This window comes from Phycodurus eques, chromosome 12 (assembly GCF_024500275.1).
Source record: "Phycodurus eques isolate BA_2022a chromosome 12, UOR_Pequ_1.1, whole genome shotgun sequence".
In the NCBI taxonomy this organism is placed as follows: domain Eukaryota; kingdom Metazoa; phylum Chordata; class Actinopteri; order Syngnathiformes; family Syngnathidae; genus Phycodurus; species Phycodurus eques.
In genome coordinates, this window is record NC_084536.1 from 17,383,533 (window position 1) to 17,396,622 (window position 13,090).

Below are 13,090 nucleotides of genomic sequence, written 5' to 3' on the forward strand. Positions count from 1 at the left end.
TTCTCTGGATAAAGCTTGGAGGGGCCACCTACGATGACGTGGCGTGCTCCAGGCTCGTCTCAGTCTCGCTGTTGCCATGGCTAACTGGATAGTGTAAATTGTACTACGGGTTGCAACAGTCTGACTGGCATAAAGCTTCTCAAGCTGGTACTCAACTAAAGTCGGGGACAGAAAAATGTCTTGCCAGGTAGCAATTTTAAAACGCTGTTCCAATGGCAATCGGCAGTCCATGGGCATGAGAATAATATGCTTACAAAAACTGCAATACCTAGGCTGTCAAATGCTAATGACCTCACGTCTGTCTGAACGATACCTGAAAAATTTAAAAAAGTCTATAGTGACTTTCTTGTAGTTTGGGCTTGGTGGAGATCTGTGCGCTACTATCTGGCATTTGAGTACTGTAGCATTACTAAAACAACAAATCTACAACCCCAATTCCAATGAAGTTGAGACGTAGTGTGAAACATAAATAAAAACAGAATACAATGATTTGCAAATAATTTTCAACCTATATTTAATTGAATACACTACAAAGACAAGATATTTAATGTTCAAACTGATAAACTTTATTGTTTTTAGCAAATAATCATTAACTTAGAATTTTATGGCTGCAACACGTTCCAAAAAAGCTGGGACAGGTGGCAAAAAAGACTCAGAAAGTTGAGGAATGCTCATTAAACACCTGTTTGGAACATTACACGGGTGAACAGGCTAATTGGGAACAGGTCATTCACAAGCAAAGATGGGGCGAGGTTCACCTCTTTGTGAACAAGTGCGTGACAAAATAGTCGAACAGTTTCAGAACAATGTTCCTCAACGTACAATTGCAAGGAATTTAGGAATTTCATCATCTACGGTCCTATAATATCATCAAAAGCGTCAGAGAATCTGGAGAAATCACTGCATGTAAGCGGCAAGGCCGAAAACCAACATTGAATGCCCGTGACCTTCGATCCCTCAGGCGGCACTGCATCATAAACCGACATCAATGTGTAAAGGATATCACCACATGGGGTCAGGAACACTTCAGAAACCCAATGTCAGTTAATACAGTTCGGCGCTACATCCGTAAGTGCAACTTGAAACTGTTCTATGCAAAGCAAAAGCCATTTATCAACAACACCCAGATACGCCGCCGTCTTCTTTGGGCCCGAGCTCATCTAAGATGGACTGATGCAAAGTGGAAAAGTGTTCTGTGGTCCGACGAGTCCACATTTCAAATTGTTTTTGGAAATTGTGGACGTCATGTCCTCCCGGGCCAAAGAGGAAAAGAACCATCCGGACTGTTATGGACGGAAAGTTCAAAAGCCAGCATCTGTGATGGTATGGGGCTGTGTTAGTGCCAATGGCATGGGTAACTTACACATCTGTGAAGGCACCATTAATGCTGAAAGGTACATACAGGTTTTGGTGAAACATATGCTGCCATCCAAGCAACGTCTTTTTCATAGACGCCCCTGCTTATTTCAGCAAGACAATGCCAAATCACATTCTGCACGTGTTACAACAGCGTGGCCTCGTAGTAAAAGACTAGACTAAACTGCCGTGCCTGCAGTCCAGACCTGTCTCCCATTGAAAATGTGTGACGCGTTATGAAGCGTAAATTACGACAACGGAGACCCCGGACTGTGGAACAGCTGAAGCTGTACATCAAGCAAGAATGGGAAAGAATTCCACCTACAAAGCTTCAACAATTAGCGTCCTCAGTTCCCAAACGTTTATTGAATGTTGTTAAAAGAAAAGGTTAATGACTATTTGCTAAAAACAATAACGTTTATCAGTTCGAACATTAAATATCTTGTCTTTGTAGTGTATTCAGTTAAATATAGGTTGAACATGATTTGCAAATCATTGTATTCTGTTTTTATTTATACACAACGTCCCAACTTCATTGGAATTGGGGTTGTAATAGTGGGCATTTGCACAGTTTGTGATGGTCAATGCTGCAGTAATAACATTATCAATAACTTAGCAAGGAAATAATATTATGACATGCATACTTAGCCAAGAACTTACGATTGAATGAGTCTGTTGTAGTGGCTCAATTAGATACACATAGGCTCCGTCGTCAAACATCCCACTGAAAAGGGAGAGAGGCCGCTCGATATTTGAGTCAATATTAGAGAAAGAGCTGAGATATGTGTTTGTGTGTCCCTAGATGGTGTGAGACGAGCTCACAATTCTGTTCACTTACTGCAGCCCGTTGCAGGTAGATAAGGCCACACGGGAGCCACCGTTGCCTCTCACCTGCCCGTGGTAGTAACAGTGCTCACCGCCCTGAGGGAGGAAGACACCGTGCTAATGCAGCATCACACCAGACGTAGTTCAGAACTAAAGCAGTCCAGCTCATGCGTTTAGTACCTAAAACTCTTGTGGGGATTTACCCAACCTAATTCACCTCATCAATAGACTGCTATCATGTCACAATCATAGAAAGCGTCAATATATTATAAAAAGGCAATATAAAAGCAAGCACAAAATGTTTCCATGTACAGCATCTGAAGCAGCTCAGAATCAATATTTATCTCAAAACAGGATGAAAACAAAAAAATTTAATAAAACACATCATACTCATCAGAGATGCTGTTTATTAAATGTATTAATGTGTGCAGATTGCTACAGACGTGTTTTGTTCATCTAAGTTCATCTAAGTCTTGTTCTGACTAACCAATCATAGGGAGAAAAAAATGCTGATGTCATTGAGGGACAACACTGATCAAGGGGAAGATGAATTTGAAATCTGATTGGTTAAAGAAATAGTCCCATTGCTAATATAGTTAAAGCTATATTGGCCCTCACGACTGATTCTGAAGGCCTTGGGCATATTAGATTGACATCACAGCACATGGAGGCTGAAATCTGATTGGAAAAAAAAAAAAAAAAAAAAAAAATCTAACATCCACATACTGTACACTTTCCGGAATCAGTCCAGCCAAGAGAAATGCTACAAAATGAGGAGAATAGAATGTTGGGCATAAATCAGGACAACTTAATTGAACAAATATTAGAATTTAGGTTGTAAATGTAGGCTGTGACTGCATATATACTGGTTTGTGTGTTTTTCCAATTTTGCTTGGCCCTTTTTTGCTGCAATACCGTAATTTGGAAACCTCTGAAGATATAACAGCTTGTCTTGCAGATGCTTATGTATGGTGCGGTTCCTCTGCTGTTAATAGAGATCGTGAATACATTGCAAAGTAGGTCTCAGTGCTATCTGTGACTCAGCTGTCAAGACGGGGTGAGTGGAGGACTCCCTTTCTTTTGCACTCTCTTTCTTTAGTTCGCTCTCATTTTAGCCATCTAGCACTGCACTGACGCTGCAGAGTACTTTCCCTCCCTCGTCACGTGAGCAGAACTCCGGCACGAGGCTGCAGGGGGAAGCGAAAGCCTGCTGATTCAGCTACAGTACACACAGCCCATGAAGCCTGAATCAGCAGCCGCAAACGGGCCTTATCCTATTACCTTCTTCACTTCCACACGTATACAGAGGTGTATGCAACATCAACCAAAACATTTGGACCATTTGCGCAATCTAATAAGAGACAATACTAGAGCTCTATCAAATATTCTCCTGTCACAGAGACTGTAATATTCTCACAATAATCTCAAACTTAGTATATTTGTCACATGCACGATGTACAGTGACTTGAGTTCTCTACAATTAACCAACCCTAGTTTGCAGTGGTGTAGAACTGCACTGCATCATGCGCTAATGTGTTTCTAATATTTGTGCTTTCCTTACTTAGCTACATGCAAGGAGCATAAACATCATTATGATGCGGTGCAAACTACCACAACGATAACAAACATGTTAACGTAATACCCCTCTTGAGTCAGTTAAAACTGAGCATGATTATCTCCGTAGAGGAGGAATGCTCTATTGGATCTAATTATTTAGTTAGCCCTTTCAGTAGTGGCTCCCAAAATGTGGAACAAACTGCCCCCAGCCCCACGTTAGACTTGCCCCTAAATCATTTCTCAAAACCTAATTCTCCTTGGCATTCCCCAGCCGTTCATAAATATTTGCCACCTTTGGGTATTATTTCTTCATTACTTACTATGGTATTCTGTGTTTTATTGTTTTGTTTTTATTGTCTGTAATGTTATTGTTTTATATCCTGCGTGTCTTAAATGAATTGTACAATACTTTGGTCAACGCTGTTGTTCTTAAACATGCTCTACAAATAAATATTGATTGTATTGTACTGGAAGTGGTTAGTACCATACACTTAATTTCCAACAAATCATCTGCCTCGACACATCCATTCATCCATCGTTCTATTCAACCATCCATGACAACTCACATGCAGTACAGTATTCAAACATTCCCGTTACCTTTGATAGGACAGGTTTATCCCCCTTGTAGTGGATCTCAACATAATCTGAAGACAGCAAATCACTGAGAAGACAAAAGATTGCCGTCGGTTAGGGGAGGAAGGACGTGACAATACAGCAGACTGCACGCAGACTTCACGTGTCTACTTTTTTCTACGTGTTCAACTCACTGTTAGCGCCACTTTAGTTGACCTTCAAACTATTCAAAACCACTGAGTCACTGGATGAGAAATATTCAACCAAATGTACACTCACCGGCCCCATCCCCAGAAACACCTTCACTGTATGAGGTAGGATCAGACAACAAAAAAATGTTCTTGTATATCAAATCGATTTTCCCCATTGAAATGAATTGAAATGCGATTTAATCTGTTCCATCCCCTCAACAATGGGGGGATGGGACACTAGTTGAAAATATGGTGACTCAAAATGACCACAAACTTAAAAGAATGCTAAAATGGTGGACGACTATCTGGTGTCACCTTCACCCTGAACAAAAACGTCCCGTAAAGAACTCACTGTCAGTGTCCATTACCGTCACATACATTCAATCTGTGTGCTGACTTCGGAGAGACTGCAATTTCAGCAACACAGGTGTTTTTTTTCCTCCCTTGAGTCGCCTCACAAATGAAAAAACATCCGCTTCTCCCAGGGAATTCAGCGGTGTTGAGGACCAAACAGATTACCTGACAGATTTTGTCCTGTGACACACACCGGCAGCGTGACATTTGTGAGTGATGCTCTGGACCATGCCAGCACGAAGTGCACTATTAGGAGAGGACGCTTAAGGCGTGAGAGCAACTCCTAAGTGAGGCGCTATTTTTAGCGTTACACACAAGGCATGGAGCGGAGAGTGGGCCATGCCAAGGAGTAATGGTGTGCGTGAGCATGGGTTGGAGGGCACCATTGAAGCACGTGGAGAGACGAGCCACCGGAATGAATGTGAACATCTTGAAGTGTGCTTTTGTTGAACTGAGAAGTGTCCGAGGCACGCACAGGAGCGTCACAATGCAGCAGTAAGAGCAGTGAAGTGGGAGGACCAAAACGCTGCAGGAGGTTCTGATGTCTGGCACCACATCAAAACAAGTGACACCAAGCACTGTCACGCCTGTTCATCATACCCCTAACACATGGAAATAATCTGCTCTTAAAACAGATGAATGGAGATGCTTCATAGTAAGTCAGAACATTGTGCCCACTTACAATCCGCATCTCACCAGCCCAAAAATTATGGACCGTACTCCAGAACAATCTCATGCACCGTTGTCAAACTCAAGGCCAGGGGGCCACATTCGGCCTGCCTCATCATTTTATGTGGCCCGCGAAAGCAAAACATGTGTCAACTTCCATGATTCTTGCTAAAATCCATCCATCCATCCATTTTCTGAGCCGCTTCTCCTCACTAGGGTCGCGGGCGTACTGGAGCCTATCCCAGCTGTCATCGGGCAGGAGGCGGGGTATACCCTGAACTGGTTGCCAGCCAATCGCAGGGCACATACAAACAAACAACCATTCGCACTCGCATTCACACCTACGGGCAATTTAGAGTCTCCAATTAATACATGTTTTTGGGATGTGGGAGGAAACCGGAGTGCCCGGAGAAAACCCACGCAGGCACGGGGAGAACATGCAAACTCCACACAGGCGGATTGAACCCGGGTCCTCAGAACTGTGAGGCTGACGCTCTAACCAGTCGGCCACCGTGGCGCAATCTTGCTAAAATCTGGACCAAAATTTCAAATCCTCATCAAAATATCATCAAGATAATGTTATATATTGCAAGCAGTTTTTTGTTACCAAACTCCTTTTACAGTAACAACAGTTGAATAAACTATTATCATTGACTTCAGATTTCAAAATCATTATCCATCAATTTGTTGTGTATGTAATACTATGATGACATGACACCGCTGATCTGAGACAGCTTTATCAATATTATGCTGTCATAAATATTATTACGAGTGACTGTATAGATAGAGATGCTCCAAATGGTGGTACCTTGAGATATGAGTTTAATTTGTTCCGTGACCACGCTCATAACTCACAACAATCATACCTGAAATCATCTTTTCTATTGAAATGAACGGAAATGCCATGAATCTGTTCCAACCTTCTTCCCCCCCCCCAAAACAGTTTTTTTTTTTTTTTTTTTTTTAAAGCACTCTATAGAAACATCTTACTCCCGTGTTGGAAATCGGGCACATTTTTTTTTTTTTTGACAAGACAGGACTCTAGAGTGCGACTAATTTGGTTGCATATGCTGAATGGTGCAGCAAAAAAACAAGAGTGTGTGTACAGGTGCCCAGTCATTTGAGGAAGAAAAAAACCTTTCCGCAACCTGAAAGCACACACATGAAACCCATTGTGGTCTCTAAGCCAATCAGAGATAGTCAAAGGCAGAGACGCTCTGTCTGATTGGCCTGTGTAAGTGTCTGTGTGCGTGTGTCCGCGTGCATGCATTTGAAATGCGGGCACTCGCGTACACGAAGCTAGGTTTTCTGACGGCGAGCCGGTAGCTGCAGGGTTACAGAAAATTGAGTGACATTAATGGAATTAAGTTCCAAAGCCTAACACCACCGCGACCATGTGGGAACATTTTGGTTGAACGCGGCCATCACGCTAACACCAACGAACTGGTATGTCGACTTAGTATGAAGCCGGAACAAAGACAACACAACTTAAAACCTCAAAGTGACAAAATCCTTTTTAAACACAACCATCCCAACTAATTTCTTTAACTTGGAACAAAAAACACTGTGGGACATTCAGTCAGCTTGCAATTATGGAAGCCTTTACTCAACAATGCAAACGTGACCGCGTATATGGCGCACGTATGCTCACAATATATACAGTATAGTGTACTCACTATTGTAATAGATGCAGCCATTGAACATGTTGGCAAAGCAGAATTTATAGAAAGGCTGCAGACTTTTGAAAAGTAGTATAAATCTGGAATCAAAAGAGGTATCTTTAATCGACTTCTTGTGTTGTTGTTAACATTGCTGCTTGGCACTTTTTCTTAACCAAACGGAAACTTGACTGGCAGTATATTGCCTGTTAAGGCATTAATGATTGTTTATACCTCTATGCCAAATGTTTAATATTTGTTTAAGTGCAATTTTTGTGAACAGAGCCAGAGTTTGTTTTATTTATATTCTTTAGCCAAGATATTTTATTTATTGTTCTACATTACAATGTAAATTCTCATTATTCTAACAATTAGAATTAAAAGTGAATTGCACTTAAAAAGTATGTACTTGCATTGTTATGCTCTAATATCATTATATCAGTGGCATTAAAAAAAACGATACTATCTTGTATCGTGATAGTTTTTGGGAAAATATACTCCTAAACAATTTGCTATCGTGACAGGGCTAAACACACATAATATATTGAGAGCGAGCAAGAGCAATGGATAACCTAAAAATATTGTACAAACAGTATAAAAAATGTTTTTAAAAAAGAGTAACTGTAGTAAAAATCTGTAATCTAGCGGGACCGCGAACCAAGAACCATGATCTAGCGGAGGATTACAGTATCTATATTCTGTGATGATAAATTGCAGGGACTCGTTGTTCCCAGTCGAGACTCATTGTTTATGCATATACAGTAGTCTTGACATAATTAAATATAATTAAAAAGAATTAAACAGTTTTTTGTCTCACTGCATTAATTGAATGACCATTGTGCAGCTTTTTCTGGCGTGCTCGCCTTGGTCACCTTGGGGCCGTATAAAACAGAAAGATGGCAAAACTGTTCATTGAGACTTTTCTGAGAGAGCAGATGATGAGGACAGGGATGCACTATGACATACATCCAAGTAAGTATCAAGTATTATGAAGTACAAACGGTACGCATCCATCCACTTTCTTCATTAGGGTCATGAGGGTCTTTTCCACCAACCAGCCCAGGAACTTTGAGTTCCTGGTAGAAAAAGGTTCCTGTGGCCCATGTGATTTATGTTTCCATCGCACTTATTAGTTCAGTGTATCTTAAGCAAATTGGGCTGATGTTGCTCAATACTGACACATACTGGATCTAAAAATAAAATAAAATAAAATAAAACGCTGGTATTTCAAGCTTTCAAGTTAATGTCTTAGTTTATATCTTAATCTGGATTTCAAATATTTTTTATACCCTTAAAATCGAATCCTTTATCCAGGTGAGGAAATTGAGAACTGATTCTCATTTGCAATGCCAACCTGCCTGCAGACAGTCTTTGAGGTAGGGAGTTTTATTATATACAGGTACAACAAACTTTTCAATAAATTAGATTCTATTATTCTATTTTATTGAGATGACATACCTAAATAAATTGTGCGACAGAAGCTTGCATATAACTATGGATGTGATTTATCAGCTGGAAAATGCAATCGGGACATGAGCCTGAAGCCTTACACAATTCTACTACAAATTTGAGAACAATAAATCACATCTATAGTCATTTGCAGGATTCTACATTTATTTATATAGTTATTCAAAAAGACAAATTGTTCTTATTCAGGCGATTAAAATTTTCTTCATGCAAGTTCTCCAGGTTTAGGTTTTATGGACCTTTTATTCACCATGTGCTATGGTGTAATGGAATATTTAACTTGTTACTCTATCACATTGTACAGTTTGTATATGTGTTTGCTTCTGTTTTATTCTGCTGTCTGGAGCCAGGTTGGCATTGCAAATACCTCACCTGGATAAGGTTTAATAAATAAATAAAAAATACATAACTTCGTGGACAGCTCTTAGTCGGTTTTTAAATACAGCAGCGTGAAGTATTTGGTATCTGTAAATGAGTTTGGATGAAGAAAAAAAACCAGACTGTACATTGCGAATATTTATTAGTGAACGTGCAAACACAGACAAAAAAGCTGGGCTTTATTTCTTTGTCTTGCACAATGGCAAACACGGCATTCTTCCACAGGCTGGAGGAGCGAGCTCCTGCCTGGGAAGGTTTTTTATTTGTTTCCCCCCGCGACTGACTGGATTGGACCATCAGACTGTCCCTGCCGGCCAGCTTCACGCAAGTGTTCGCCTCCTCTGGTCCGGCCGAGGAAGACACACACGCCCACTTGAGCTCAGACCTCCGCTTACCAAATTGGCCAGCGGCGGACCTTGCCGCCGGGGCGGCAGCGGATCTCGCCGCTGAGCCCGTGGCGACGGCGTACCTCCTGGCGGCAGACTTACCCACAGAAGTTCGCCACCGTGGCACGCCGCCGAGCCTGACTTTGGCCCGGCGACATAAGCTCGGCGAGCACAAGGTTTGTCCAGCCTGCTCTTTGTCCACAAAGTGCGTACAATGGCGGCTCTGTAAATGAAAAAGTAAACGCCTGCAGAGGTCTGTCAACCAATCGGCGTTCATCAGCACAGCCCGCTCCCTCAAAGAGTTCCTGGTAGTTCTCACAAGACCCTACCCGCCAGGAGGAGCGAAATAATCCAGGGGGAACCTTCCGTACCCTCGTAGTTTTTTTCGGTGGGGAGACAAGAGGAACTCAAGCTACCAGGGTAGCTAGAGAAGTTCCTGCAAAGGTTCGTGGGGTGAAAAAGCTTAACCTGTTTTCCAGAAAACTTTGGTGAACACTTTCAAAATGGCATGATCCGTGCTTTCTTTGAGGATTAAGGATTGGATTAAGGTTTTTTCTTAGAAACTTTTCGAGTGAGATGAGCTGTTTGAAGTCTAAAAATGTTGACGAAAGGTGCCTCTATGCAACCTTTAACCCATCTTTAGCATAGATAACTCCTGATCAACCTTTATGGAAGGAAATTAGATATATGTTAACCATAGTCCTTTACGGGAGCAATGTTTAAAGCAACAGCCCACCGACAAAGATTACAGATTATGCGAAGATGCTCAAGAGTTTCACGCTAAAGAGCAATACTCACTGTCGCGTGAGGACATTGGTTAGGAAAAGTATACATTCATGTTCGAAAGAAAGCACCTATTCATCTCAGCTTGACCCAGTGATGTTTTCCACAAAAGGTCAAGTAAAGGTGGCATAAAAGGTTCGGAGATTTGCGTTGTCTCATGTTATCCTCCATGAAAAAGGAAGCAGACTTCTAACAGTGCAGCCATGGCAAAGATCTGAATGAGACAAAGTGCAATAGTAGCTAAACACTGCATTTTATTATTGTGGCTGTACTTTTCCAGTGTTGTAGCATAATGCACTGCATTATACTGAGATTTGTTGGTAATATTTTGCCAGTTAGCTAAATGAGGTGTCCAAAATGCAACCACTATGTATTTATTAGGAGGCCAGAGAATGTTTTTCAGTTGACACTCTCAGATGAATTTACAGGTAAGCAGATGAAGTGGCAGTCATTGGCACATTGCAGATCTCCCTGTACTGTATATAGAGAGGGACTGTTGCAGCTTTAACAACAATCAGAATTCAAACTGCTCTTTCGCTCATGCGCACACACACAAAAAAGCTGAAGTTAGCATCTGAAAGATAACCTGCAGGAAGACAGTATGGGCATGAAGGTCATCCTGTACTTTCACTGTCTGAATGTACAAGATGAACGTTGTCTGACATTACTCAAGATAGATGATGTCAGACTTCTCAGAAGACAATCTGTCACCTACAATGTCAGAGCATGTCTATGATGGAGGGGAAAAAAAAGGGAATTCAGACCCTGCATCTAAAATGGACCTATCTGAGGCACAATGCTCATATAAAATGTGTGCGTAATTTTGTGAAAACCCTCCTTAGCAGTTTCCACGTCATCAACAACAATGCAATATTTCTGCAATCTCTCCATTATTGGCACAGCTGCAGAAAAGCACACTTCGCCTGCCTCGTGGGATGACAATTATTTGCTGGTGTTAAAATAAACCGCCACTTCCTCTGTGATTTGGAAGGGGTTACAAATCAAGCCACTGCCGTAGTGTGTGCCAGCCTTGATATCTGACTCAGCCATGAAGTCTGTATGAAATGTCCATATTTTATGACAGAACACAGCTTTAAATCACATTAAGAGCCACAGGATTCAATTAGCTTTTCAAAATCCTTTGTACACATACACATTAAGCTTTCACATATGTAGACTGGCAACTCAGTGAAGGAACTGGATCAATATCATTGAGTGTCCAGAGCCTCATGTCTCCAAACGGGACAGTGATCTGCAGAATCTCTGTCTCCATGCTCATTTTGAATCAAGCCAATCAAAACCTCATTAAAGACCTGATCTTTCCAAAACGACACTTGTCTTTGTCTGAAGCCTGCCATCTGAAAAAATATTAAAAGAATATTCTGCAGATTGCCAGGTATCTCCGGGAATATCATTCATTACCTTTGACAAATGTTATTCCATTCATCAAAATAAAAGTTTTACTCACACTGCATTTCACAGCCTGACCTTTTAATTGTGTTTGTAGCACCGCTTAGGATTTGTTCCTTTGTTAGTAAAATATGCAAAAACTACTATGGCAAATTAAAAAAAAAAATTGAGTGGAGGGGCAGGGCACTGTTTAATTTGTGAGTATTTCCCGGTGCCTAATGCATGAATCATTCAGGTATACGCAGGGACTGCACACCTTTGGTAATGTTCAATTTGGTGCTAACCCAAATTAGGATTGTTCAGGAGGTTTGCAATCCACTCAGTTCCATTTTGTTGTAAATGTTCCTTCATCAAACAGCTAGCAATGCATCCTTACCTTGGGTCAACTCAGTATAACTAGTAGCTCAGCTACTTTACCATAGTGTGGAAAGAAATACTACAGCGGCACAGCTACTAACCATCCAATCTCAACAGCCGATGCTGTTATGGGAGACATGCTCACACCAAAGGGCAAACCACAGTCTGAAAATTTGTTATGACTGACAACCACAGTGGCTAGGATTTAGTTATGCTGTTACTGGCATTGGGGTATTTGTTTGTCTTTGTGTCAGCATGGATGTGTAAAGGCTTGGACACAGCATGTGTGGCATGAATTAACACTACTGTTTTATATTGTTGGTCCAGGTGCACTCTCGGGGTAATTACACTTAAAAAACAAACAAACAAATGAAGAGACGACTTACTTGTTCAGGGTTAAATCCAGAACAAATCGGGTGCCGAACGCTTCTAGCTGGAAGCTGACCTGAGCAAGGTGGATGGCCTGTAGTGGGAGAAAAACTATTAAGTCACTTCTAAATTTCTGCTGTTCAAATAGTACAGCAACACCACTAAATTCAAATGCCGGAGTGCTACTTAAATTTGGAATTCAACCAACATTTTCAGGGAAAGACATACCTCAAGAGCCGCACGAGTTTGAACCATTATGGATATCGCTACAGTGCAACCAACATCAAAGCATTACCGGGAAGTCAAGCCTGAAGAATGTCCACCAACCACCGATAAACGCTTTAAAAAAAAAAAAAAGACTCCAGCGTGCCACAATCAAGTATCCAGCGGTATTGGATTATTTCAGTGCCATAGTCGTTTGAGACGATGCAATGTTAAACCAGGACTTCACCGCCTGGCTCAGTAGTAAGCAGAAGGAGCAGTGAGTCCAGCGACGCTTCAGAGAAGGTGCCATGGGGTTAACTGGTAACGTTAGCTGCCAACTGGCTAGCTGATATGCCGACATGGCAACACGATTTTATGTTTTAGGGGTTAACAACACAAGTGTAAAAGTTAATGTAAATAATGTGCATGTAAAAACAAGTGTATGCAAGGTGCATCTGTGACACAACCTTTATTACGGCCTCATCATTTATTGTTAAAATTAAGACTGTTTGAGGAGTGTTTTATTGTTGAAACATATCAATTTTACAATGGC

The 13,090-nt window shown here is 41.3% G+C and overlaps 1 protein-coding gene across 7 annotated transcripts in view; it reads right to left on the reverse strand.

Annotated features, from left to right (window-relative positions):
• Positions 1-13,090, reverse strand: part of LOC133410678 (disintegrin and metalloproteinase domain-containing protein 23) — a 42,147-nt gene that overhangs the window by 26,485 nt on the left and 2,572 nt on the right. For 6 of the 7 annotated variants that reach the window (XR_009769568.1, XM_061692112.1, XM_061692113.1 and 3 more), the window contains exons 3-6: positions 12,351-12,427; positions 4,336-4,399; positions 2,195-2,277; positions 2,017-2,080 (exon numbers count right to left, since the gene is read on the reverse strand). Coding sequence is in view for 6 of the 7 variants with exons in the window: in XM_061692112.1 (XP_061548096.1) it covers positions 2,017-2,080; positions 2,195-2,277; positions 4,336-4,399; positions 12,351-12,427 (288 nt within the window). In the remaining variant the exon portion in view is untranslated. The remainder of the gene's footprint in view (positions 1-2,016; positions 2,081-2,194; positions 2,278-4,335; positions 4,400-12,350; positions 12,428-13,090) is intronic. The other variant, XM_061692116.1, reaches the window with a different exon arrangement.